The sequence below is a fragment of the Falco rusticolus genome, chromosome 3, assembly GCF_015220075.1.
Source record: "Falco rusticolus isolate bFalRus1 chromosome 3, bFalRus1.pri, whole genome shotgun sequence".
Taxonomy (NCBI): Eukaryota; Metazoa; Chordata; class Aves; order Falconiformes; family Falconidae; genus Falco; species Falco rusticolus.
Window position 1 is genome coordinate 107,749,806 of NC_051189.1, and position 27,535 is coordinate 107,777,340.

Consider the following 27,535-nt stretch of genomic DNA (forward strand, 5'->3'; position numbering starts at 1 on the left):
AGGCAGGCTGTGATGCCATATATTTATGACTTAATTATTTTTTCCTTTTGTGCAGACAGAGAGAATGTGAATTATTCCTTGCTTTTTACAGAAAAACTCTCCATTTCAAGACATCCTTGTTAACCTCTAAAGATATTTCCGTTGTTCTGTAAGCCAATAAATTTCTCAGATTCAAAACACTTGTTTTTAAAGATGTAAAATCAGTCAAAACTGGTATTCTTCCCTTTGCTGGCTGCAGTGACAGCATTTGAACGGAGTCTCTAGAGCTGTTGTCCATCCAAATGAGCTATGAAAACCCATTATGGATTTCTGTTAATTGTTAGAGAACAAGGTTACAGATATCTGGTGGTTCATAGAGACCTGTAGCTAAAACAAATAAGGTGCAACGTGATATTCTTAGATTCTAGGTAGAATGGGAACAGCAAAGAACAGCTCGTCCTGGAGATACTTAAACATTTGCTGTGTTTACAAGCAGGTTATTAGCTGATTGAACTCAGTGGATCTATTTGGGCTTGCAGTTAGTCATAGCTTAAACACCTGTTGAAGAACAGCAGTTCCTTCAAATTCTGTTTACAGGCTGGGTGTTTCCAAAGGCTTGAAAGGGTAACTAAAAGAACATTTAAGATTTGGTCCTGAATTAGTTTAAAGAACCTATTTTGCAGTTACAGTGAAGTTGCCAACACCTGAAGACACAGAAAATTAGCCTTTTGGATGCTTTGTACTTCACCTGGATGTTCATGTGCATAAAGGGTTGGCAAGATCAGTAGTTAACCTGAATGCACTCTGAGCCTTCCTAAAGCCTTTAGGGCTTCTAACCCTCCTTCCCTCCCTAAAAAAATCAATCCCACAAGAACAACAACCCTGCAGCTGGTTTTGTTGCTTGTAAATAAATTAATAATTTCCATGGCAGCAAGATATGCGGTAGGGCAGGATTAGCACAGTCAGGGTGGCCACTGAAGCACATTATACTAGCCCAGGCTAAACCTTTCGATATTTAATAAAGTAAAGCTTCCTGCGTCTGACCTGAGAAGAAAGAGACTCTTCGAAGCTGCTGCGCAGGGTTTTTTTTTTTCCTTTCTAGGCTAGGGCAGAAGCTTTTGGCACACAGAATAGCTGCCAGGCCAGCTAGTCAGGAAGAACAACTAAATGGAATGCTCCAAGGTATGCTGTTGTGTTAGGGTGATGATGTTCTCCAGCAGATGAGAGATTGTGCTGGCAGGGAGAAGTTTACTTCAGAGGCAAATACAGGCAAATAGAAGATGGAGCAATGCTCCAGAACTGCTGGAGCCAGCGGCCTGGGGAAAGAGAGGTTGGAGGGGGTAAGTTTGTTTAATAACAGCTGATGAACACTGGTATCAGAACCTGCCTTGTAAAGGAGATTGTATGTGGAGGAGGCCACTGAGAGAAGAAATCGGATGTAAAGGATGCTGCTGTCTTGGAAGCAAAGAGGCTGTAAGGTTGAGGATGCTTTTCTAAGAGTGTGTGTTTGACATTGGTTTGTTTTATTTTAGCTTGGAGCAGTGCAACACAGTTGGTTCATTTCCAGTCCAAGGAAGCTCTGTTGCATTTAGTTAGAGAGAAAGAATATTTTTTTTTCTTTCAGTGAATTCATTTTTTTCAGAGATATTACCTGACAGTACAGAACCCTTCAAGCAGTAGTGCGATAACTTATTTCCTTTGTTTTCAAAGTATACTAGAATTGAACTTTAGTGTTATTTGCAGGTAGGTGGTATTTTGGGTACAGATTGTAGGGAGCTCATGGTGAACTTTACAGTAAGAGTCTGATTTCTGTCTTCTGTTAAGAAAATAAAGGTCCAGCAGATATGTCATCTGTAGCTGTAGGATTATTGTCAGCAGCTTGTGATTAGTATTCTTAGTTCAATATAACTAAAATAATTCACTGCAAAAAAATGCAGGTTTTTTTGCAGAATTTTTGTTTCGCATTTAAGAAATTAACATTAGTTCTTTTTAAACTATATAGATAAGGTTTCTTTAACAAGTTGTTAGCTTTTTTTTCCCCTTTTGTTTCTTTAACAAATTGCTACCTTTTTTTTTCCTTATTTTGGGGAATGTAGATTGGATAAATTATTATTCTTCTTGGTAAAAGTCTTTTCTGTGGGATTTACTAGCCCTTCCGTTAGAAGTGTTTTGTTAGAAGTTAGAAGGGTTTTGGCCAGTGGCTAGTGCAGGAAACGGGTAGTTATGATTCCAGATTTGTTTTTCATCTCTGTGCTTGTCCCAAAAGCTCAAATATGCCCTCTTGTTTTGTCCATCAAATTGTAATAATAACAACTTTTACTCATTTCTAGGGATACTTCACGGATCAAAATATTACTCCTCATTAGAACAGGTTTGAGCTGCTATTTAGTATCCAGGTACTCCTGGAGTACGAGAGATGCAGTGTTTATGAATGATTCAGCAAGGATGTATTAAAACTCTGGATTTAAAAGAAATAACAGGAAGAGATGATGAAGTGTACCATAGCCACAGAAAAATAGATGCAGGCTTGACTCCTTGTTAAGAAATTGCAGAGACCGTAAAACCTGATGTTTACAAATACGCTTTCACACGATGTGGGAGTCTTGCAGAAGAAGCTGTCTTGCTTTCTACTTACATATAGGTTTGTTAAGGCAACTTAAGTCATTGTGCAGCTTCCCCCAAGAAGGGATGAAACCCCAGAGTTGAGCGAGCTCTCTGTGTATGGTTTCTCCGGTGTAATAAGTAACATTTTTCTAAATTTATCTGTATAGAAGTCAATGTGTAAGCACACAAAAATGTTTCTGCAGTGCCTTCTGATCATCAGTTTTGTGCAACTAATGTGGGAGGCTGTTTCAGCTCAAGTAGTTACTTCTCTGACATATTGTCTGTCCTTTTGACCTAAACCCGAACTGTGGCTTTTCTAAAGAACTGATTTCCATTCTTCCAATCTAATGTTGAGTAGAATGAAAAAAAAAAAAATACTGTGGGAAGGAACTTAATTTCTTACGTATTATCATCTATTTAGAGATTTAGAAAAGTTTAGAGATTTGCCAGTAAACTCTAGTTTTGCTGTTTTAATTTAAACTATATTTAATTTTAAATTTAATTTAAAAGAAAAATTCAAAATGTTCACTGCTTACAGAGGAATCCAAATTTGCGGTCATGTATTGAAATGGAACGAATATTCCAAAGTAGTCTCACCCCCAGGTTGTCAAAGTAAATAGGGACGGCGAAAGTGAAGAAGGAACAAGATGCTGATACTAGTATCAGCTAATTGTTCACACCTTCATCACCTCATCACTGCCTGCTTTCTGCAGTGTACTTAGGCTTTTCTTCTTTTTTTTTTCCAGCCCATCTTTTTGAACTCATTGCTGCTATATCGCTCTAAAGATAGCAATGAAAGTATTATGTCCCATACTTGATGGTAGATTAAAACATCTCTTCTAAGGAGTCAGAGAGCAATCCTGTTTTCTAGCTATGCTCAGTGCTGGCAAAAGGTATTTTTGCCCAGTCCAATTTTAGAAAATGAGACTAAAAGTTGGGTATAATAGTTCTTTGTTTTTCTGAGCAACAGCGTATTGATGGGCTCGAGAGCAGGAGGGAGGAATTGGCATAGCCAGTCACCCCTGGCAGTCATCTCTTATGTGCTGGCTGTGATCAGGAAAAATATTGACAGAGGAAGCATACTAACACGCACTGGAAGGTACTTTTAAGTAGCTTGCTTCTTAGGATGTGAAGTGCCATGACATAGCACCAGATTATTGCCAAGACTGCTTGAGACAAAGAAATTCAGTGAACTGTCTGCTGAACCTCTACTGTTCCTATCCCTCATTTCCCTAACTTGCTATCCAGATAAAATACCTGTTGTCTGGAAAGTGGAAGGAAGATCTTTGCCACTGGGTGAATTCCCTTCGCGGTCTCCTGCTGCAGGCAGGTTGACTGGCAGTATAGTTTTTCTCTCCATTTTCTTTCTTTGCTCTGTGAACATTGCTAACTTAAAATTGTTTCATACAGCAGGCAATGTTTAGCCGGAGGCATTGCCCCTTTCAGGGATGTAGCAATGGGAAACCGAATAAATGAAATGATGCGTATGGATTTAATGAATTCTCTTTATCCACAGTAACCATTAGAGGATGCCATTCTAAAAAGGTTGGTGACAGGAGGTATTGCATACTCCTTAAGTGATGCACACTGGGATAAAGTCAAAAATACGATATGGCAGTAGGTGTAGTATGTGTGTAAACAATGAAAATCAATTGCCTGGATGCTGTGAATGACTTCAAGGTGTGATTATAGCAGCCAAAAAGACAGATAAAATTTTAAGCTTTTTTTCCCTTTCTCTTATGGACTAGCTCAGCTGTCTCCAAAACTAGCAGGGAGGAGAGTCTGTAAGCGGGGGGTTGTCTGCAGACTGGAGTGCTGAATTCATACTCTTATCAGTGGAAGAAGGGCACTCACATCTCTCTCATAGTCGTTGAAGGTATCTTGTTGCTTGACTTGTGTTTATGCAGAAAAGTTCCCCCAGGTTTTTTTGCCTCTCTTCTTTTTGCTGCCCTTCTCAAAGAGCAGGCAGGCTCACTGTGATGTGGGCAACATGCCTTGCCTTTCTTCCCATTCTCCTAAAGTGGTGCGTGCTAGAAAGTTTTAGCTGAATCCTACTAATGAGACATAGAGAAGAAGAGGAGAATGAAATCAGAGAGGAAATAGAAAGAGGGAGAACATTGGGACTAAAACGTAAGATGTACGATCTTTGCCAGTACTTTCAAGAAGAGTGGTGAATGTTGAACAAGCCCAGTTTTGGGAACCCTGCTCTGAGCGACCTCTTTATTTTTCCTTTTGAAATGGTGAAGCCTCAGAAAACCAGGAGCTGTGAGCTGTTTCCATAGATAAAGAATTAGCAACGTTTTGATCTTTTTTGAAAATACCACCTCTTGGCTCTTTAAATTAATTTGCCTTGCTGGGAGGGGAAAAAAGGAGTGTGTGAGGTTAACATGCCTGAAATAGTTTGGTGAACTCAAAGGGATTGTAAAGAGATTCAAACCCTCGAAGCAGTTCCATCAGCACTAATATTCAGCTCCGTTTGCTTGAGTAAAACACACCTGCTTTATGCAAGATGGGTTTCCCGGTGTGGTGGGTTGTAATCTCATGACAGCAAGCTCCTTTTTGAAGTTGCTGGTACCAAGGTTTGCTTGAGGTATTCTAGCCACATGCAGGAATGCAAGAACTTTGAAGACAGGGACATGGAGACAGGGGAAAAAGACTGGCACTGTTTTCTTTGTGATAGTGCCAGTCAGTTACTTGTGTTGTATAGGGTTGGATGGGTTTTAATCTTGGTTAATGATGGGGCATTACTTTGTCTTTTTTTGCCATTCTTAACATACTAAATAGAAGAGAGATGTCTCTGTGGTGTTACACTGGTATATCTGAAATCTAGGCTCTGTTCCAGGCTTCTGAAATTAATTTGGGCAAATCTATTTATGTCTTTCTGTGTCTCAGTCCACTGCCTGTAAAATGAGAATGATGGGCATTCCTAACTCTTAGGGAGATCTTAAGGATTTGTATGTAGAATGTGGCACGTTTAGGTTCTGCAAGTTTGAAGAGCCTGAAAAAAACCCCACAACAGAATAAAACTAACAGAATATGTAAAGGTAAATCACATTTGCTATCCTCTGTCACTGTTTGGTAGTAACTATTATCAGTTGCTACTTTACTTCATTGAGTTCAAGCCCCAACGTTAAGTTCCTGTTATCAGGGTAGATAGCAGCAGAAGAAAATAACAGCACCATGACGAGACTGACAAAAATGAATATTAAGAGGTTCTCCCGGTTGTCTGTTGTTCTCTCAGAGTAGAGAGTAAAATCCTTGTTTAATGTATGGCTGTTCTTATAGCGTGCATTTTTCTTCGATGAGCCTGGAGTCAGGAGCACCTTTAAAGTAGTGGAAGATGTTCTACCTCTGACTTTTGGGGGGTTAAATGGGGGTGATCTGTGCCTGGTGAGATGTGGCTTGCATTCAGTCTTGCTCCTAAAAGAAAGCAAGTCAGTAAATGGCACCCCAGTCCGTGCTGGAGTTTAGCTGGTGTCTTCTCTGTGCTCCTGGGCAGAAGCACCTGGTAGGATTGAGCAGGAACTCAGCAACGAGCCGAGCAATATACTGCAAGCCCGCTGACGGTGTCGGGGTGCTTTACTCTCTCCTGCGTTTGCAGGAATCAGCTTTTTTTTTTTTTTTTTTTTTTTTTTGGCAGGGTGCAGAGAAAGGCAAATGGTTCAGCTTTACGGAGCTGACATTTGCTCTCAATTTCCCTCAGGTTGAGTAGCTCCACTGAGCAAAGCACTTCATCCCGGCTCATACGGAAGCATAAACGCAGGAGGAGGAAACAAAGGATGCGGCAGATTGACAGGGTAAGGTTGGCATCATAATTTTCCAAGGAGGTGAACCGTGATTTTTTGAGTGTAGCATGTAAATTAGGAAGGGACCCAGAAGAGGGCTATGCCCTGTTGAATTCATTGGAAAGGCTCCCTTTGGCTCCGGTCTACCTTGGACTAAATCTCTAACGTTTGAAGTTCTGCAGCACTACAGTCAAGGCTCCCTTTCTCCTCTCCCTTTCTCCTTTCCTCGGGAAGTGATTGCGTTTCTTGTTGTCTCTTCCAAGACCAGCCTCTGCAGGAGACCCTCCGTTACGCTGCTGGCTGAGGTGGGCAAGGCAGCTCTGTGCTGGTAGACATCTGATGTGTAAATTGCTGAGACTGGCATTCTGCTGAAAGGAGAAATCTGCGTTTATAGGCAATCACAGATCTGTTCTCTTGCCCTTCTCCGTGCTAGTCCTACGGGAGCAGAATGAAGATGGCCCAAATGACATACTTCTCCGTTCTATGAGTACTGGTCTTCCCAGATTAAAGAATGAGTATGCACACATTTCATCACAAGACCTGGAGCAATGTTTTAGAAGATACTTGATAAGCACATTTGTATTTCGTTTTGGAGGAGGGGGAATGTCTTTTCTTCTCACTTTCTGAAGGATCCTGCGTTGTTCACCCCTCTCTTTAGGGAAGAGCCGTGGACATAGTAATTCACATTGGGCACTGTAGTATTTAAACATCTGCCTGTCAGTCACGTAGCGAGGAGGCAGAAATGATTCATTGTAAAGATCAGCTGAGAAAGCTCTTAGGAGCTTGCTCTGTGTGTTTTGTAAACAAGTCTTTGGAGAAAGTGCAGGTTGTGTGCAGATCTTTTTCCTTACTGACTCTAAACAAAGAATAATTTTGGGGTGGCCACAGTGGTTGTGGATGCCTTCCAAATGGAAACCTATTAATCAGTTCCTGATTAATTAATCCTCAATAATTATTTTTATTGTCTTATTCTGAGCCGTTTAAAACCTTGAGAATTTTCTGTTGTATTTTGCAGTCGTCTTCGTTCAGCAGCATCACTGATTCTACCATGTCCCTAAATATCATCACTGTCACACTCAACATGGGTAAGAAGATAAGCGATGCTTTCTATGATGAATTTCGAGCGGTACAGATGTATTTTGTTATGGCGTAGTCGCTTTTGGAGCCAGGAGAAAGTTTCTTGATTGGGAAGGATGCCAGCTGAACTAAAGGGAATGGCAGCTGAGAGTTGCTACTCTGGTGGCTGTACCTGGATTCCCAGTGCAGTGCTGGAGAGTTCTCTGCCGGTGGCATGAGCAAATGAGTATTCTTCCCGAGAATCCCAGGGGAGGAGCTGGAACTCCAGGATATGGCGTTCTGCCATTATTTCTAGGAACGGTAAGGGGTCAGGCATTGTCAGGACACTGGAGGTTTGCGCTTCTGTGGCTTACGCATTTCATTGCTTAGCCAGGCAGAGATGTGTAGGACTGCCAACTCAGCACCTTTCAGTAGCACCAAATTCTTCCTGCTGCTCTGACATGTGGAGAGAAAGTTGGTGGAGAGAAAGTTGCCTAATAATGCTGATTGGGTGCGTAATTTCTAGGTGTAGACATGTCTTTTCAATGTTGTTTCTCTTGCTCATTTATTTATTATTTTTTAATGTAACTTTTCAGTGTGCTGTATGAAAACATAATGTCTTTAGCAGCATTTCCCTGAACGTGCCAGGCAGACACACACCAATAGGGCAACTTGAGATAATTGTAAGTCAACCATGGCCCAGCTGGTGTGTTGAAAGAACTGATTTTTCAAAACTGAAGTAGCCTGGTGTTTGCTCTTCACTATCATTCCAATCACTTTGTTTGCTTTTTCCCCCCCCCCCCACCCTCCACTTTCTATCTGTATAGAAAAGTATAACTTCCTGGGCATCAGCATTGTAGGACAGAGCAATGACCGGGGTGATGGTGGCATATACATTGGCTCTATAATGAAAGGAGGGGCTGTGGCAGCAGATGGCCGAATTGAACCAGGAGACATGCTTCTGCAGGTTGGTCCGTGTCCAAAAATACATGCTGCTGGCTTGCGCTTTGGTGGCTTAGCTCAGTCATCCCACCAGATCCGTGTCCTTAGTAATCCGTTAACAGAATTCCTTCATACCCAGAGAAATGTGTCATAAAGACTATTCTCACTAAAATCGATAATCCTTTGCAAATTCTGCTGGATAGTTGATGTGCTCTGAGAAACAGTATTTCTGCAGCTGCTCAAGGGAATGGGAACAGTTGCAAAGGCATTGTATTTGGAAATTAATAACTAAAATTTCTAACTTCCCTGTTGCAAAGCCCGACTTCTGATTTTTGCAATGTTTTAGGTGAATGATGTCAATTTTGAGAACATGAGCAATGACGACGCAGTACGGGTTTTACGGGAAATAGTCTCCAAACCAGGGTAAGCATATGACAAAACCGCTTTGGGCAAACCTCAGAGAAATTAACATTTTGATCTCAATAAGTAACCAGCGTGACTGCTGATCTCAACTCGCAACTTCTCACTCTAAATGATGAATTGATGAGACCAATTCCAACGTACCAGCCAAAACCAACACAAACTAGGAGTTGCCTGGTTTCAGTAGTGCTGTTTGGTTATACAATGAGTGTTTTAATATTTCAAGAGCTGATCATTTGACAGATTTCACTGATAGCGTGCATGATCTATGCAAAACCAGAAACATTTTGATACTGGTTCCTACTGAAAATACTTCACCAAACATCTCAAAAGCATTCTCTGCATATAACTTGACAACTGCTGGATAGGAGTAAATTTGTTTCAGAGAGCTCATTGTAGCAATCACAATTTCTGTAGGGAAACTTAAGAGTCACCCTGACTTGTTTTCTTTCTTCCCAGACCTATCAGCCTAACAGTAGCCAAATGCTGGGACCCTACTCCCAGGAGTTATTTCACCATCCCCAGGGGTGAGTACATATTTGTGCTCTTTGCTGGGTTCCTGTGGAGCCCTCACGTCTAGAATATTTTCAGCTATTTTGGCATTGAATAGATTTTCAATCCCTACAAGTTTGATACTTTTAAGTTTGGTTGCATTCTTTGTTTGCTTTTTGTTTTGGGAGGTGTGGGGGTTTAAGATACTCTTTCTGAGACTCCAGTGCCCACTGAATTCATCTGAGTTTTTCTTTTGATTCATATGGCTTTGGACCAAGCTTTTAACCTTTTGGTGGTTATATCCTCATGATCTTAACTGTTCAGTTGATAGAAAGTTTGGAGGATAACTATACTTCAGTGTTAAAAAGCCTCATTTTGTCACATGTACACTTCTTGGAAAGGCTTTTAAAAGAGTATTTTTAAAATTTGGGGCAAACAACATTGATGAATATACATAAAACCTCTTGAAAATGATCTAGTTTTAAAACTTCTGGCTTAATAAAGCCTTCAGTAGTAATAAAAGATCTGTGCTCATGTGACAAGCACAGCTGCCTCCTACTGGTGAGTGCTCAGCTTATGGTACTGAAACCAGTTTGTTACCAGTCCTAAGCAGGTGAGGCTGGCACTGCCCGTTGAAATTAATGCAACAGACTTGTGCAGACTGCGGGACCTCACTCAGCTGAAGTCCTTAGGAACACCAGCATCCAAAAAACCAGAAAAATCCCACAAATCACATTTTTGAGATTTTTCTACAGGGAGAGCTTGTGGTATCAGTTTGTCCTTTGTCCAGCGAAGGTGCATGCATTTTATCCCAGGCAAACAGCCATATAACTGTTGTAGGCTAAAGTGGTTGCAGCAATGTGTGTTTTGTGGGAATACCTAACACAGGCAGAGCTCTTTTTTATATAATTTCTGGTTTTAGGGCAATGGAACAACAGTCACTATAATTCAGAAGAAAAGAAGTCATCCAGATTGTGGGGAAAATCGGGTTTTATTCCCAGCTTTAAAAATTAATTGCTATGTGGCTCTGAGAGGTTATTTTGGATCCAAGATGCTTAGAGTAGGAAGAGGTCTTCCCATCAGCTGGGGCAAAGCGTTTGGTACCAATTCACATCACAGCAAAATGAGAGTCTATCTCATTGTATAGAATAATAGTGAGATATGATTACTTGGACTGGTAGCTTCTTTCCCAGAAGGCGAAATATTTCACTCTTACTGCAGTTACAGGAACAGGAGCATCAGTTTTATCCTCTTAGGCTGGTGCAGCAGTTGCTAGAGGAAACACACTGCTGCTGGCAAGGTGCTTTCTGTTCCCTTGTGCTGGGGCTATCCCAGTTGTACCATCAGAATGGCAAGGACGTGTGCGCCCCCCTCCTCCAAAAAAAACCAAAATTCCTTCTTACTCTAGGTCTTACTGTTCACTGATTCCATTTGTCTTTTCTCTCCCTTCCTGGTTGTTTTGCAGCTGAACCAGTGAGGCCAATTGACCCTGCAGCGTGGATCTCTCATACCACAGCCATGACGGGAGCGTACCCCCGTTACGGTATGAGCCCCTCCATGAGCATCACCACATCTACCAGCTCCTCACTAACAAGCTCAATTCCCGATTCGGAAAGTAAGTCACACTGCGGCCAGCACAGGGCAGGCGTCTTCTGCTCGGGGCCAGCAGTGCCGAGCTGTGCACAAACCCGACCCCAGCCACAAGCACGATGAAAACGACAGCCGCCACAGAACTCTCGAATGCTTTCTTAAATCTGTAATTCTGATGGGGAGCATAAAAGCTTCCCCCCCCGCACCCCCCCCCCCCGCACCCCCAAAGGTCAGAAGTGAGCGCAGTGGTGTTGTGGCAGGGTTCACGTTGAGGAAGAGGTGGCTTCTGGTCCCTTTCAAAGTTGCAAGGCAGGCTTCCAGCTCTGACCCTCAGATGAATATGAGAGCTTCCTCCTTGCATTTGACTTCTTTTAAAATAAATTTAAATAATTTGCTTCAGGTAGGCATCACTGGATAATAACGTTAACGTATCGTTTAGGAAGTCTTCCTCTGATACTCGCATTGCCTTCTTTTATACTTTTTTATACTTTTAGAATTTACTGAGCAAGGGAGAAACAAATGTAATGTCCCACGTGAAGTTATGGTTAGAGGTCAGCCTTCTTTCCTGGTCTGTGGCAGTCTCTAAAGTCATAGCCATGTAACCAACAAGTTGTCATGATTCCTTATCTTGGAAGTTTTTGTTTACGGAATATAAACTCTTCCTTTCTTCCCCTCTTCCCTTGCTCTCTGCTGTAAGCGTGGGAGAAGAGCTAGCATTTGGTTTGAAATACATGGCAGTAAGGCAAGACAAAGAAACGAGGAGCAGATGTCTCTGGAGACATCTCTGCAGACATCTGGAGACATCTCTGGAGACACTGGCCACCGAAGTCCTGTCTCAGAAAAGTGTCCCTATTTAAAACCGCACTTCTGTTTGCTTGACAGGAAAGTTTTGAGGTACTTTACACCTCATTAGTATGTGTTTGTTGCCTTTAATATTACTATGGAAGAATTTCCCTAGAGGTGCAACCTTTCTATCAGAGTTGTTCATCTTGTAGCAAGATTTATTCTGGTTGTTTATATACACGTAGAAATCTTGAAGTGGCTTTAAAGTTCTGAGGAGTTTATCTCATCTGTGGAATGATGCTACCTCAGTGTGTATTCACTGAAAGCCAGATAAATACTTACATGTTTAACAAGGGATGCTTAAGTGTCTGCCAGACCTGGAGTCTTACATTTAGGACTGAGTAACTATTTGTTTTTTCATTTTGTAAGATTTTTCCAGAGAGAAAGGCAGGATGTCATTTAGAAAAAAACCTGAGCAAAACACAATGAACAAGAAAACCAACACTTGGTGGATTTCAAAGACCACTGTGGTGTTGGTGATTAGTGACAGAATCTTCCCTGGACAGATGCATGGCTGAAGTGTAAAAGTTGCATTTGCAGGGACCACTTAAGTCCTATCAGACTACATAGGTGTCTGCATCTTTTTCTTCTGTCCTCTCTCAGATTTTTATAAGCGTGTAGTTCCTGGAATGACACTTCACCTTGAACTGAGAGGGCAGTTATCCTTTCAGTCGGCGTAGTAGCTCAGTGCCTCCGTAGGTAGTAGGCAGGACCGCTGAAGGGAAAATACATCCGCAGTAGAAAGCAAGCGAACTGCTCACCTGGTGACCGCTTTATCCTGAGATGTGTTTTCAGCCTTACAGGTACTAAAGATCGTGGGAATCAAATGTATCTGCTGATTGCTGTCAAACGACGAGAGTCTGTTACTCTGCATTCCTCTTGAACCATTCATGTATCATGTGCCTTGATATATCGCCATGTGATTGGGAAGCGTGGAACACAGGCACCCTCTCAATCATATTTTTTAAAATAAAGGTTATTTGGGAGCAGAACCACATTTCTGGAGACAGCTTCTCATTTCTATGCCAGTGGCTTACTATGTTTTCTTTGCTGAAGGCAAGAAAACGTGGAGTACCCCTGACCTTTATTGTGACCTTCTGCTTTCAGTTCAGCCCTGTTCCCCCCCACAACCCCCCCAGGCAGCACCGCAGGGCCCTAGGTGCACAGCACCTCTCCTGCCATCCTCTTTGGCAGGCAAGACAAGCTTGGGGAGGAGTGGAGGCTGGGAGAGGAGAGGAGAGGCTGAACGAAGAGCTTCACGCAAATTGTTTTCTGCCTTTTCACGTGCCAGTGCAAGATTCTCAGTTTTGGTTCCTCTGAGGCTGGAGTCACTGAGGTTTGCAGCAAATATAACAACTGTTTTATTAGATAAATGTTACAAATATAGCGGCTGGCCGTGAAAGGGGAAGCCGTGAATTAACGGAGTCACCTTAGACAAGTCTGTCTCGTGGTTCCTTGCTTTAAGTACTGTGAATGGCTGCTGGTTTACCCTGCGTAGCAAGGCCAGGATGGCGTCAGTGGGCTGAAGAACTGCTTTCCTTCTGACATTCCTTTGCTCTCAAGCCTCTGGATCAAAAGTGAAGTTCTGATAGCTGAAGCGTTTGCACAGCCACCATCACATCAGCGCTAGTGATTAAAGTAGCTGAGATTTTGGGGCCACATCAGTCACCACCATACAGTAGGAATTATTCTGTCTTAGCTCTTTATTTTCTCAGGTGTATTTCTTCAAAAACAGGACTCTGCAAACCAAGGCAGACTGAGGTGTTTAATAGTAATTACTGCTTTAACACCCCCCCTCCTCGTTCTCCAGCAGTGTTCGGGCTGATGCAGGACAATACTCTCTCACAGTGGTTTGTGAATGTCGGACTCGCCGCCTCAGTCAGTGCAAACTCTGCTCCTCGTTTACTCTCCTGAAGGTAGATTTTTCCAGCCCTTGTACTGCCACTACAGGACCACTTTCTGCACAGTGGTGCTGTCCCGTTCCATGAGATTAACTTCAGGTGTTCCTTGAAAGTCTTCCCATTTCCCAAGGTGGTCCACTGACGTGGTTGGAAAGTTCTCTTTTGCTCTTGTGTGGACTTCAGAGGATTTTGAACTGAGACTGCAAACTATTTCTGCTTAACAGTGTTCAGCCTGAGGTACTGCAGAATTTCCTGGGGGTTTTTTGTTTGGGCAAATGCTTACCTCCTTACTCAAATAAGGATCCAAACCAGCAGTGGTGTGACACGTGGTAGGACTTCATTTTCATTGTATTACCAGGATCTGCTAACGGGAGAAAAGTGCTTCTCAAACCAGATAACCAAAGCCCTGAGAAAGAGCTTTGCAGGAAATCTGGTTCCCCAGAAAGGAGTTCGTGCCTGTGCTGTTCTTCAGGTTATCACGTACCTGTACAGGTGGGCAGACCCACGGTTTACTCAGTTCAGACCAAAGTGGGTGCATTTTAGATACATCTTAGAATTTTTCATATTTGTACAGCAACTAGCAAACTTAGAAAACATTGATGATCATTTGGCCAGTGTTCTTTATATGCAGATCGCAGGTCTCCAAGAAAATATAATACGTTACTCCCCACATGCTTGAATATTGGTGTGTTGGGTTTTTTTCCCCCCAAAGAAATGTGTTGCTTTTTGCCACTAACCAAACTAACTTAAAGCAAAAGCAAAATTTTAGTGTTTATTCAAACTTTGTAAGAACCGCATGCATAAGTGGTCTGGGATGTTTTCATGTCTCTTAGCAGTGCATTTTCAGTTTTCATTGTTTCATGCTTGTTGTACCTTTTATCGAATTTTTGGGTTGCTGGAAAAGGACACAATCGGTTCCCTTGTGCTTTTGAAAGGTGGGTGATATGGGGAGCTGGGAGAAGGGAGGGGAGGAGGGTTTCCGAATTCCTGCTGGAGAAGGGTCTGAACTACCTGCACAGGACACACATGCTCAACATTAATTTTCTAGGGCCGAGAAGGTGGGAGCAGGAAGGACTGGGTGTTGTATCCAAAGAACATTTTATGTGTAGACAGGATGATTGAGTTCTGCACGGAACACCAAAAGGCTGGGAGACTCTTGAACCCAGATTCATCCCCCTGGGCTTTCAATATTAGATGCCACTTTGCCTCCATGTATGGTATGGAAGGAGTTTCTAAAGGAATTAGACTCCTGTGGTGCCCACCCAGTTCAGCAGGGTGAATCTCAGCCCTAGCGTTCTGGTTTTATTATAAAAATTGATCAGGAAAAAACGAAGCCTCTGGTGGGCCAGCTCTGCCCGTAAGTGTGTGTGAAATAAGAATGGAGCAGTGGTGGCTGCTGAGGCATTTAGGAACAGCGTTTTTTTAAGTGTTCTGCGAGAAAGATGCAGGGCAAAGTAATGATTGATGGTGGGTTAAGCAACTTGTTAACTTGTAAGACTGCCGTCATCGGGATCCTGGAAAGCTTTTTTTTTTTTTGAAGGAAACCACTAGCCTTTATCCGGGTGATGGAAGCTTTCTCTTCTAATTTCAGTTCTCCCCAATTACGCTGATGTCCACATCTTAAAAAAACCAAACGGACATTGATTGAGACATGGTTGTCAGTTTTCTCCATAGAATCACAGAATCGTTTGGGTTGGAAAAGACCTTTAAGATCATCCAGTCCAACCGTTACCCCAGCACTGCCAATTCCACCACTAAACCATGCCTCTAAGCACCACATCTATGCAGATGAGTATTATTCCTGACAATTAAACCAAAAGCCAAAGAACAAGCCAAGAAAACTTGTCCTACAGAGTTTTGCATACAGTGCACCAAGCCGTTGGGTGGGTAGGGGCTGCTCATGGCAAATTGAAGTGGGAAGCAGTGGTCCTAGAGCTCCTTGGGTTTACTCTTCTGCAAATCTCGGTGCAGTGTGGATTGGAAGAGTGCAGCACTGACCCATAGCTGGGTTGTGAAGTCAAGACATGTAGGGGCTCACCATCCCAGTGACTAAACCGGTTGCACTGAGCACAATCTTGAGAGAATTGGTACGACTGCTGTAATTTATGCCATCGACGAAGATGCATTTGAGAACCTCTGTGTCTTTTTTTTTTTTTACATCTGTTGGTAAAGCTGTGCCTTGAAATGTTTCATCCAGACTGGGAGCTGAGAAGTTCCTTTCAGACTTGGTTCATTTCAAAGAAGCATGTAACCTTTCTTCCTTTTAGAGTTAGAAGAATGCCCCTTAACTGTGAAGAGTGACATGGCTACTATTGTCAAGGTTATGCAGCTCCCGGACTCAGGCCTTGAAATTCGGGACAGGATGTGGTTAAAAATTACCATCTCCAACGCAGTGATAGGTAAGCAGATCAAAGGAGTGCTGGGGGGGGATAAAACCCCAAATCGGTGGCTTTTTGGAAACAGGCTGAAGAAACTACCTTTCTATGAACTTTTCCTTTTCCCCCCTGGCTGTGACCTCTTACATTCCCTTGACTTGGTATTCATGAACAGCTCTAAGTGTGACAGAAAATAACTAATAGCTGTTGTTTGAGCCTGGACAGCCAGAAATCCTGCACGTTTCTCATGCCTGTGCACATCTGGTCATTCATCCTGAGTTGTTATAGCTTAGGTTTTCCATGCAACTACTTGTGGCTCTAGTAATCTGCCCAATTTCAGCAAAGCAAAAATCCTTGTAATTCCAGTTCCAGACAGCCACACAAGCTTAATAAAGCATCTTAATTACATTTAAAATTACCACAACTAGCCTGCCTTTGATTCTGACTGTCCTGTGACCTGAACTGTGGTCACATTTAGTTAATCTGGGTTGTAGCTACTTTTTGATGAGAAAAGGATTGGAACCCAGGTCTTTTGACCACATAACATCTGCCTCTGGAGGAAGATGACTCTCCCAGTCACTTCTGTTCCGTAACTCCTGTTATTTTCATTCTATACCCTTTTTCATTATTGCGACTCAGAAAGGGTTGAACAGTGTACCTGTAAAACTTCCTCTGTGTGTATTTGGGTATCACTGTTAATGGAGTATTCAACTGGATGCAAGGTAATTCTTTGCTTTCTCCATTGATGTGGTAAGTAATTTAGCAGTTAGGCTGAGTCATGAAAATGACATTTTAAACTCTTTGCAGCAAGATTGCTACATATTCATGTTTGCATTCGGTCCCTGGCACGGTAGTACTAGTGGGCTGTGATAATCTGAAGATTAAAAAACTGAACAAGGTCAGTTTGGCTTGGATGATCCTGTGTCTCCTTCTCCTCATTTTAGGAGCAGATGTGGTCGACTGGCTTTACACACACGTAGAAGGCTTCAAAGACCGACGGGAGGCTAGAAAATACGCCAGCAGCATGTTAAAACACGGCTACCTCAGGCACACTGTGAACAAAATCACCTTCTCGGAACAGTGCTATTACGTCTTTGGAGACCTCTGTGGCAGTAAGTTTCCCGTCTGTGAGGGGCAAAGCTGCATGTGCGTCGTCTCTGCTGTGCTGGCAGGATGCGCAGGGGACAGGGAGCCCTGTAGGATCTCACAAGTGGCGGTTCGGAACGGGTCGTCAGCCTGAGGGTGCCTGATAAGTGGTTGACACTTGTTCAGACCAAGCAATTAGACCGTTTGGAAGAGAAAAATGAACTCATCAAACAGGGTAGTGCACCGAGGCTCAGGAAGGCAGGATTTATTTCTGGTGATGCCACAGGCGTCCTGCTTGTCAGCCAGGCAGTTTCCAATCTGTAAAATGGGGATAATTCCTCCTTGCCTTACGGAAGTGCTGCAGCGGTACCCTGGTGCTCAGCGGTAAACGCTGATGTCTGTCCTGCCGTCTGTGGTGTTTAAGTGAACCCTGAGGCTGAGTCCCTCTGCTCCCTCGCCACACCAGGTGCTGGGTCGGGAATTAGTGATGTGCAGGAGCCAGCTGCCAGGTCGGAGCGCAGTCTTCACTTTTTCTCTCTTTTTTCCAGATATGGCTGCACTGAACCTTAACAACGGTTCTAGCGGAGCCTCGGATCAGGATACCCTTGCTCCACTTCCCCATCCTGCTGCTCCCTGGCCATTAGGCCAAGGATACCCATACCAGTATCCTCTGCCCCCTCCATGTTTCCCACCAGCATACCAAGACCCAGGCTTTAGCTACGGTAGCGGCAGCGCAGGGAGCCAGCAAAGTGAAGGTAAGACGGTTCAGTGGTATTTATCTCTACAGCTGTCATTATCCCTGACCATTGGCTTGAGTTCCTCCGTACTGTCTGTGCTCCTGTCTTGTGGTTTTGTGTGCTACCTGCATGGAATTGGTGCGACCGCCCTTAATCGAGACCGTTTGTGTGTGTGATGGAGTGGGTTAGCCTTTCAGCTCTGTATCGGAACTGCCAGCGATGCTCTGAGTCAGCAGAATAGACCAGAATACATGTTCTTTATAGTTATCCTGTAGTTCTCTGCCCCGTGCAAAATGCCCATGGGGAACCAGAGCCAAGTATTTGTCGTGTCCGTGGTGGTGTGGGCAGCTGGACTTTTCTTACCCCCCAGCCCCACACGGTTAACTGCTGCTTAGATAATGCTGATCAGGCCAACATTAATGACTCAATTGTCCACCCTGTTAAAACAGATAAACTGTCGCCCTCCTTTTTAGAGGTCAGAGCCATTGCCAGCAGCGGGGCTGCAGTCGCTTGATATTGCTAGCAATTAGGCCGTTTCATCGCTGATGGAACAGGGATTAGAACCAAGGTGCTCTTGGCTTTCACTTCAATGCACAATCCAGAAGGAAAATCACGCTCTTTGCTTGTGTGAGACAAGCGTGACGTGGCCAGCCAGATGGTTTACAGGGCTGAAACACTGCTCACAGGGAGGAGAGTCTCTTTTGGAATATGTGCCAGGGAAAAAAAAAGATGATACTGCATGGATTAAAAACCTGACCTCCTCCTTTCCTGCCCTAGGATAATTTTGTGGTTGATTTTTAAACCTTAGTAGATAAAAATTATGGTTTTTTGGCTGTACAGATTTTGATTTTTGAAAAAAAATCAATTCCAGAGTGAGTTTTGCTTTTGGAAACGCTGCCAGTAGAGAAAGGGTGAGGATTCTCTGGTTTTGTCATTAACATCCAGTAACTTGGATGTAACTTTGTCCTGTTCATTGCAGGCAGTTAGATTTCGCAAAATTGCACAAAAGAATTTTTTAACAGGAACTTGCTCACAAGATTTTAGCACTATTGCTTCCCATCTTATCTCAAAATAAGAAGTGTCTGTGAGGAAGCTCACAGTTGTATCCGGAAGTTTTAGAACTGCTAGCTGATTGTACTGGAAAGTATGAGATTATATTTTTTTTTTGGCAGCTGGTTCTGTGGGCAGTAGAATATTAGATCTCTGCTGCTGGAATAGGAAAGGTATGGTATTTTATCCATGCGACCTGTGTTACTGGCTAAAGAGAGCCTTTGGAAAGGTGCCAAGGTATTTAATTCTGAAGGGTTTCAACACCTTCCTTGTTCTTCTTTTGGAAACTACACTTCTGTGTTGTTTCTTGTTTTGTAACTTTATTCCCTTGTTTTGTTCTGAGCAAGCATTAGACTGAAGGATTCATAGAGGAATGGCTGACTCTAGGGGATTGGTAAGCTTCAAATGCCTCCATAATAATAATGAATTCACAGCATGATCATTTAGACTCTTGTGACCCAAATGTTTAGCTGTATTTTTTTCTTTTTTTTTCCTTCTTTTTTTTTTTCTTTTTTTTTTCTTTTTAATTGTCTTGGACATTCAACCTGTCTCAGTGCACAGTAGTCCGATAGCGTGGCATTAGCCTATCAACCTGTCTGGCCCCTGTGTGACTGTGCTGCAGCAGCTACGGAGGGAATGGCATCAGATAGCTCACTGTCAGCTCAGATGGGAAAATGGTATTGCCAGTCATCCACTGCTCTTCATTAAATAAATCAGTAATCCCAGCTGCTAATGTATTAGACTGATGTCATCCATATGGATCGGATTTATCTACCAATGCCCTTCTACTGCTCATTTACTAAAAGACACTTGAGCACTGTCCAGATGTCTCAGGCAGGTATCGGGAGTACTGGGACACAAGGTTGCATCGCCCACTCTCCATATAGTGTTAGAATTGGGTTTCTTGCAAAGTCTCTCTTTTATGTGTGATGTTAGATTGTAACTGAATTCATCTGGTGAACAAGCGCACTGCTCCAGAGCCTGGTGGATGCAGTGTATTTGCTGATGACTACGGACAAAATCCCAAGATTTGGGTCAAGAGCCAGACTGTGACTGTGTTCTGGCAAGCAGCAGATGGGAAGGAAGATTTAGCAAGGTTTTATGTGGTGTTCCAGTTCTGCTCAAGGCTGCGTTCCAGTTTAGGTTGCTGCTCGTTTCGTCTGAGCCCCATCATCTGTCCCTGCTTGTGGTACCTGGGGCTTAGGTTATTTTTAAAGGCTTGGGCAGGTTTGCTGTGGGGAATGACACTGGTGTGAGGTCCGGCTCCTCTGCGGAACGTCACCTCTGTTACCGCAGTGTTTAGATCAGAGTCACCTCCCTGTTCTGGCCGATGCTCCTTGTACAGCTGGATCGTGAGGGATCGTCAGGTTACAGCCAGAGGAGACGAAAGGAGTAGGAAGGATGGATTTGTTCAAGTTCACAGGATGTCAGTTGTTGAGACAGGAACAATAGAAGGGTCTTCAGGGCCTCCCTAGACTGCCTCTGGAGCCTCTCCTGCCCCTGCCCGGGAGGATTCACATGGAAACTCTGTTCCCATGAAGTACTGAGGCAGCTGGAGTCTCGGTGGCTTCAGGCGGTGGAGGTTTGGTGTCCAGCAGTACCAGAGAGTGAAGGCTGGTAATACATTGTGGCAGTGCTGAGTGCAGCTTTTCTAGGCACTTGAAATGCAGATTCGTTAAATCCCTTTTATGACACTGGTTTCAAGTTGGCCTTAGATGGAAGCAAACACTGCATGGGTTGTGTCGACAGAGCAGCATCTCAAACCTCAGCTTTAGGTTGGGCTGCATGACTCCAAGACCAGTCCCTGGCTGCCAAGAAGGTGACATTCTTGTTACTTTGCCTTTAAACTCGGGCTTCGAAGGACTTTCTGATTGTTTGTTCTGTGGCAGGATTTAAAGGCATGTCAGGGAGAGAGTGAACCTCAGCACGACCAGAGGAGAATGGCTCTGCTGCTGATTATTCTTACACAGGCTGCTGTAATGACAGATGGTTTCTCTGTTTTGTTTCTGCCGTGTAATCAGCTTGGAGCCCAGCTGCAGAAAGCCAGGTTCTTCTGAGAAAAGAAGCCTGCGTTACCCACTTGACCTCTTGGAGTCTTGGCAGATCAGCTAGAGCTGCTACTCCAGATATACTGAAGTCTGGAGTAGCAACGTGATGGATTGCCACAAGGCACTCCCAGTCCTACTGACTGTGGAAAACCTCTCAAGATCAGTGATACGCGCTTTCAGGGCAGCTTGCTTTCTCCACACCGTGATCTTTACTCAGCCAAAAGCTGTGGAGCTGACAATGAATCCTTATGTATGGGAAGCCTGCATCAGGGCTTGGGTGGGTGGCAACAAAATGCCTCATGAGCCAAAGGTAAAACCCTATTAGCCCTGGAAGTGTTAAAATGTCAATTTTCTTCTGGTGCGAACAGTGTGCCACAGTGGGGAGCTTACAGAGATGCTTCTGGGAGATCATCTCTGTGTTGTTCTTTAGAACAGTCAACCTGCTAACAAATAAGTTTCACCTCACTTATTTGTTTTTTACAAGATTGCTAGGAAACATTTGAAATGACAGCTCAGGGAGCACCTTACCTCTTCAAAAAGATTCACCTTAGTGAATCTTTGTAGTATTTGGTGGAGGTAGCTGATGCTACGTTAAGATGTCTATACACGGATGGAAGAAAACTGAGGCATGAAGCAGGACAGTTTATCCCAGAGCAGAGGAGAGCTGATAAGGGGTTACAGTCAGCAAATACCACTTCAGAGCCCCAGGCTCAGAGTATTGACTTCAAGTCTGGTGATTTCGTATTGTGTTTTCCATCTGTGCCCAGCTTTTCTTGCACGCTGCAGGGGAATCTCGCCTTGCCACTGTACGCACTGTGCCACCAGACATACAGTCTTGTTTTCCTGTCTCTTCTATCAGCCTGCTCTAAACATCAGCCGGAGCAGACAGGTGGTGATGATCATCTGTAGTTCAAGAAAGGAGCAGCTCAGAATCGTTCTGGTTTTCCCATTTCAGTGGCCCCAGTGACTCAGTGGCTCGTTCAGACTCAAAAGCTGTCCCCTGTTCAGCTGGCTGGGGATCCTTTTTGAGAAGGCAGTGCACAAAGATGACATGAACTTCATGAGAAGTGGTTTGGTTTGCTGGGGCTTTTAAAAGAATAATTAACTTGGAAATGTCTCCTGACATCATCCTAGCCTATCTCACAGTAAGAGTATGACCTTCAACTTTCATGTAAAGTGAGGTTTAGTATGTTGTATGTATGTATGAAGTTGTATGTAACAACAAGTCAGCTTACACGCCAGCAGCCGTCCTTTGTTTTTCTGAGTTGATTTAGTGGCTTCTGCTGGGAGCATCCTGCATGTTACTGATTCACTGTAGAGCAGTTCAACAAATGACTGTTTTTTGACGAATTCTTCAACACTGGAACACTGTAGTGATGGATTCTAAAAGAATCTACCCACTGAAGCCAGGAAAAGGACATCTGTTAACCTCAGGTGATGTGGCCCTGGCTGCGAGTATGCCCAGTGTGACCAAGGATGGTAGAGAAGGCAAATGAGTTTCTTTTTGAAATATTTTTGCCGATAGAAGATAGCAGAGACAATTCCAATTGGATTGAACCTCGCTTGCTTGAGTCAAAACCCAAGTGCCTGCTTTCTTCCTTCGGTTTTTGCATCCCCCCTCTCCAGCCGGCGCGGTGGCGGTGGCAGAGGTGGCTTTCAGCCGGTGTTTTTAGGCTAGCTGCTGCTTTCACTGTGCAAGCCCTAAGGTGTCTCCGTGTACCTGTGCATGGCACAACCTTGTCCGCTTTGTTGGACCGACCGTCATTGCTAAATCCCATAAGCCACCATCAGCACGTTCAGGCCCGGTTTTGTCATCGCCGTTGCCATTACAATGGTCATACCGGGCTCTGTGGGTTTCGGTAGGAGCTGAGCGGGGAGCCAGCCGGGGAGCTGAGCTAATTCTGCTTTTCTGTGTGTCCTTTTTCCCTGGGGGGCTTTAGGAAGCAAAAGCAGCAGCTCGAACCGAAGCAACAGCGAGAACAGCAGGAGAGCTCTTGGCAGAGAGAAGGACCGCAAGTCAGCCGGCAGCGGCAGCGAGTCTGACCACACCGCCCGCAGCGGGGGCGGCACCGGCGGGGGGCGGCGGGAGAGGCCGGTCAGCCAGCTCAGCCACCGGAGCCACGGCTCTGCCACCCACAGCGAGAGAAGCCACCACAGCCACCATTCGTACGGGCCGCCGGGCGTCCCACCCCTTTACAATCTCCCCAAGTTGGGCTCCAAAGTCTACGGGACCAGCGGCCCCCCCGGAGGACCCCCGGTGAGGGAACTGAGCTCCGTTCCTCCGGAGCTGACAGGGAGCCGGCAGTCCTTCCAGAAGGCTATGGGCAACCCTTGTGAATTCTTTGTCGACATCATGTGAGAAGAAGTGCCTTCAGACTCTGCTCGGGGAAGGGCTGGGCGCGGGGGGGACTGGGCTGGGGGTGGGTGGGCAAATCTGGTCATTGTCAAACACTTAATGGAAGAAACTTGGCTGTCTTGCATGTCACACCTGCCTGGTTTGCGATTGTGTTGCCGAAAATTCCACAAAACAAAACAAAAAACACACACACACACAAAACCCAACCATAAAAATGAACAAAAAAATAATTCTTCTGGGATTGTTAAATGTCAGCAAATCGATGGCATCTTTTCTTTACCCTCCCTCACCCCCCACCCCCTCCTTGTTTTTGATTATGAATGGCTGGTGTATATTCACATCTTAACGAGCTTTGGTAATTGTGGCACCTACTTCAATGCAATTAGTGTATCTTTTGGGCTGACTCAAGGACTATTATTTCACACGACTTCTAAATTTCCAGTAATGCATAGTAGCACTTTTATTGTTCCCTGCTTTTTCTCTGACAAGGAAAAGATGCTCGTTGGCTGGTACCCGTGATACTGCCTCGTAAGGCTGTTTTGGGATGCATCAGTCAGACCTGCAGGTGTACGGACAACGTGTGCTTGGGAAGGAGCAGGCTCAAACCGATTCCTGGCAGAAGGCAAAAAGTTGTGACCACCTTCTGCTGTCCAGGCAGTATGAATCAATCTTCCTTTCTTTCTCTCCCTCTCTCTCTTTTTTTTTTTTTTTTTTTTTTGGGGGGGGGGATATTATTCTATCAGGAGAGTGCTGGAGTCTTGCTACTGTATGTGTTCATTGTGCAGAACATGTAAAGTTATTTCCTTTAGTATCATGGTAGTGACTTTGTAGTTGCAGTCCGTTCCTGGGCATTTCAGTCACATCCCTGCTGACAGATGTGTCTGTTTCTTCTGGTTATAATGCACAATTGCTTACAGGTTTTAAAAGTTATTTCCACAGAAATAGGACAATTGCCGCTATGATTCTGTTAGTGTAGCTGCAGCTTTTCCCTTTCGAAGGGGATATTTATCCCATTATAGCAGAGATGCAGGGCAATCCTGGCTCCTGCTGAGACATGGCTATTCATTTTGATCACTTCTTTTTCTGTTCTTAATTTCTGAGCATATCCCTCTTCTTTTTTTCTTTCTTTATTTTTTTTTTCTTTTGAAAGGCAAACCTGGAGATGTCTGATCCCAATTGCAGTGTTGCCCAAGGGTTCTGAACGCAGATGTTAGCAGAGAAGGGAGAGGGTGTTTGGAGAACAGTTCACAAATGGTACAAGGAATGAGTCTTTATTCCTGACGCTGAGTGAGACCCACACTAAAGCTCCTGCTGGGGAGCTTTGACTGAAGCAACTGCTGTTGTATATCCCCAGGATTGCATTACTGTGTATTTTTTGCTCCGAGGCTCTGGATGCTTGATAAATTATGTTCAGGAACGTTCACTGACGTTTAAGAAGCTTTTTTTAAAGGCACTGAGTGAGGGCATGGTTAAGAGCACACACACACTCTGTGAGGGTGGCTCATTTAATGGGAAGTAAGTGTTAAGCTGCAGTCGGTGGCATTGACCATGGGGCCATGCCTCGGTTAAATCTTCTTTGGTGAGATACCTGCTTCTGGCAGGTTTTAGGACAGGTGCTTTAAAATCAGTCTTTACTGTATATAAGCATTTTCTTCACTGGTAAGAAGCTTCTTGTTGTTATGTTCCATGCTTTATGGGTAGTGTGAATATCCAGTACGAATGTCAAAAGAGAACGTGTCTTTCCCACTAGATACGTGCAGTTTCATCTTCCTTTGTCCCTGAAAAATTACTCTTCAAACTGCCCGTTTTGCCTGTTGTTCATTCTGATCGATTTGTCACCACTACTTTTCTTATTCCAGGTCTGCGTGAAAACACATCCCTTTTACAAAAGTCAGAGTAACATTTTCAAATGTCTGTGTTAATACTTTCAAAAGGGAGCTGGGCATTTAGGACACTGTGTGTCGCTCAGACTAGGTACTGCAATTACTAGGCTTCTAAACTAGCTGAGGGGGTTTGGACAGTTTTCTATATAAAAAGAATCTCCCGAAAAAGCTACATGACATTTCTGAAAGCAGTGCTTTCGTCATAATCCATCTGATAGACTGGCATAGATTGCAGCGTTGGTGATGGCTTCTTCAAAAGATTAGCACTACCTAAAGCCTGACTGTGCCACAGTATCTTTTCTTATCCTTTCCTCCTCCCAGTAACACCACAAAGATGCTAACTAAACTCAGTAAACTATTTTGAGAGATTGACATTGAAAGCAATGAAATAAATCAGGGTGAAATAATTCTGTAATTCTGCTGTGTCTCCAGGAGACACTATTAAGGAGTCTGTGACTTTGCTGACAATCACTAGTGGTTCTACTTTTAAATGAATTTTAACTTTTCTGGTCTCTTATATATAACGATTTTTCTGACCCACTTTTGTCTTAAGGCAGAACTTACAGGGCTGGAGGAAAAGACTGTCATTCTAATAAGGTATTTCCAAAAGGGATTAAAGCCGGGGGCTGAGCTTTCACCCGTGGAAGAAATGTGTTTAATTTCCTTCTGTCTTTTCAAGAGTTGCAGTTTACACACCTGCTGGGTTGTTGTTTAGTTTTTTGTTGTTTTGTTGGGTTTTTTTGTCTTGTTGTTATGCTGTTGGCAGAAACTATTCTGTGTCTTGCTGGTCTTTGCTGCTATGTTGAAACGACTGTGTTATATACTTGCGTGTTTATGGGTATCCCTGGGAGGAGGCTGACGGTCCGTAACGTAGGGGTGGGAAAGGATTTGTCTGCTGAGGAAACTGAGCTGCTAAATCCAGCCTGCAGGAGCTTCATCCCCAAGCAGGCATCCCTTTCAGGCCGACGAGGAGCGCTCTGACTGTCCTGACGGCTGTGCGAGGGGCTTGATGCTGTAGAGCGCGTCCAACCTGCTGCTCACAAAGAGCAGCAGGAGAACGTACGTGACCCTTCTGTGAACGGTGCAATACGTCACGGCCACTGGGTGTAAACCAAAAGCTTCATTTCCCCGCCTTGCAGCGTACGGTGGAGGGGCTGGTTGCCTGAATGGCCGGTGAGGCCTGAAACATTGCTAGCTCTTTATTTTCAGAAGTGAACGACTACGGGAGGTTTCCCAGGTCCCATCCTTGGCTTTCAATGCATGTGCATGTGTCTTTGCAACAAGGGGGCCTGGGGGCCTCGCTGTGCGAGTTTCTCCTCTTGGGTACAGTACTACCTGCAGCAAGAAGTGCCACTGATGCCAACCGAGCTACGTACAACGGGGAGTACTGTGCCAGGTGGAAGAAAGCGGGAAGGCTGGAGTGCTGCAGAACTGTCTGTTTCTCTCACCAGGGCTTGAATTTTTCCTCTGATATTCATGTCCAGTAACGGGCACTGGCTGGGCTGTAGAATGCATGACCTGTGCCTCTAACGGCGGCGAGGTGGTGTGGCTTTGCTGCGTTAAGCATGGAAACAGCCTCGCAACGGGAGCCTGAAGTAGCTGATGGTTTTGTTCTGGAAGTGAGACTGTCCCCATCTGCCTGTGCTCCGCAGCTGAGCTTAACGTTCGTGCGTACCTGCTGACAGCTTTTAACAAGGACTAACAGCTGTGTTTGGAGGACCACCGAAAATTATGAGAAAACAGGGCAGGATGATGTCTCCAATCTGAAGGAGGTGGTATCTGTTAGAGTTGTGTACCCTCCCAGTGTATTAACTCTGAGGAGTAGGGGTTTTTGGCAAATAGTCTTAAAAGCACTGCTATTGTCTTTTACCTCCTGTTAATAAATCTACTTTTCGAAGGTAGCAGTCCCCTGGACGCTTTATCCAAAGGTATATTGGATGGCAAGCAATGATGCACAGACATTGACTTTTAATATTGTTTTTGTTCTATTGAAATGGGCAGTCCCACCTGGAGGCTTGACGGCTCATGAGTTGATGTAATTGTTTTTGTTTTGCATTTAACTGGATTGTAATAAGATTGACTTAAAATTATTAATTCTAATCAGTGATTAGAAATACATGTAAAGAATTTTATGTACAGTAGAGGAACAAAGTTACATGATTTTAAATAATGAAAACCCAGACTATCACCTATTCTAGAATTGGTTCTACTCAAAGAGTGACCTCTTACTAGCATGGACTGCACTGTTCCCGTTAAATGTCTATTGCATAATTGAATTCTTTTTTGTAGATATTGTATTAAAACCCAAGTGTCTGTATAGTTAATATATAGCTGCTTATGTGTAAATGCTATTTTAAACACTAAAAAGCTTTTAATTTTATGTGATAA

The 27,535-nt window shown here is 43.9% G+C and overlaps 1 protein-coding gene across 3 annotated transcripts in view; it reads left to right on the top strand.

Annotated features, from left to right (window-relative positions):
- Nucleotides 1-27,535, top strand: part of DVL1 (dishevelled segment polarity protein 1) — a 104,644-nt gene extending 77,109 nt beyond the window's left edge. The window contains exons 6-16 of one of the 3 annotated variants that reach the window (XM_037378841.1): nt 6,287-6,380; nt 7,384-7,453; nt 8,252-8,391; nt 8,713-8,789; nt 9,246-9,313; nt 10,744-10,893; nt 15,880-16,011; nt 16,932-17,099; nt 17,622-17,828; nt 19,208-19,254; nt 22,849-22,961. In XM_037378841.1, coding sequence (XP_037234738.1) covers nt 6,287-6,380; nt 7,384-7,453; nt 8,252-8,391; nt 8,713-8,789; nt 9,246-9,313; nt 10,744-10,893; nt 15,880-16,011; nt 16,932-17,099; nt 17,622-17,828; nt 19,208-19,218 — 1,117 coding nt within the window. In that variant the 3' untranslated portion in view covers nt 19,219-19,254; nt 22,849-22,961. Of the gene's footprint in view, nt 1-6,286; nt 6,381-7,383; nt 7,454-8,251; nt 8,392-8,712; nt 8,790-9,245; nt 9,314-10,743; nt 10,894-15,879; nt 16,012-16,931; nt 17,100-17,621; nt 17,829-19,207; nt 19,255-22,848 lie in introns of all 3 variants that reach the window. The other 2 variants (XM_037378839.1, XM_037378840.1) reach the window with 2 other exon arrangements.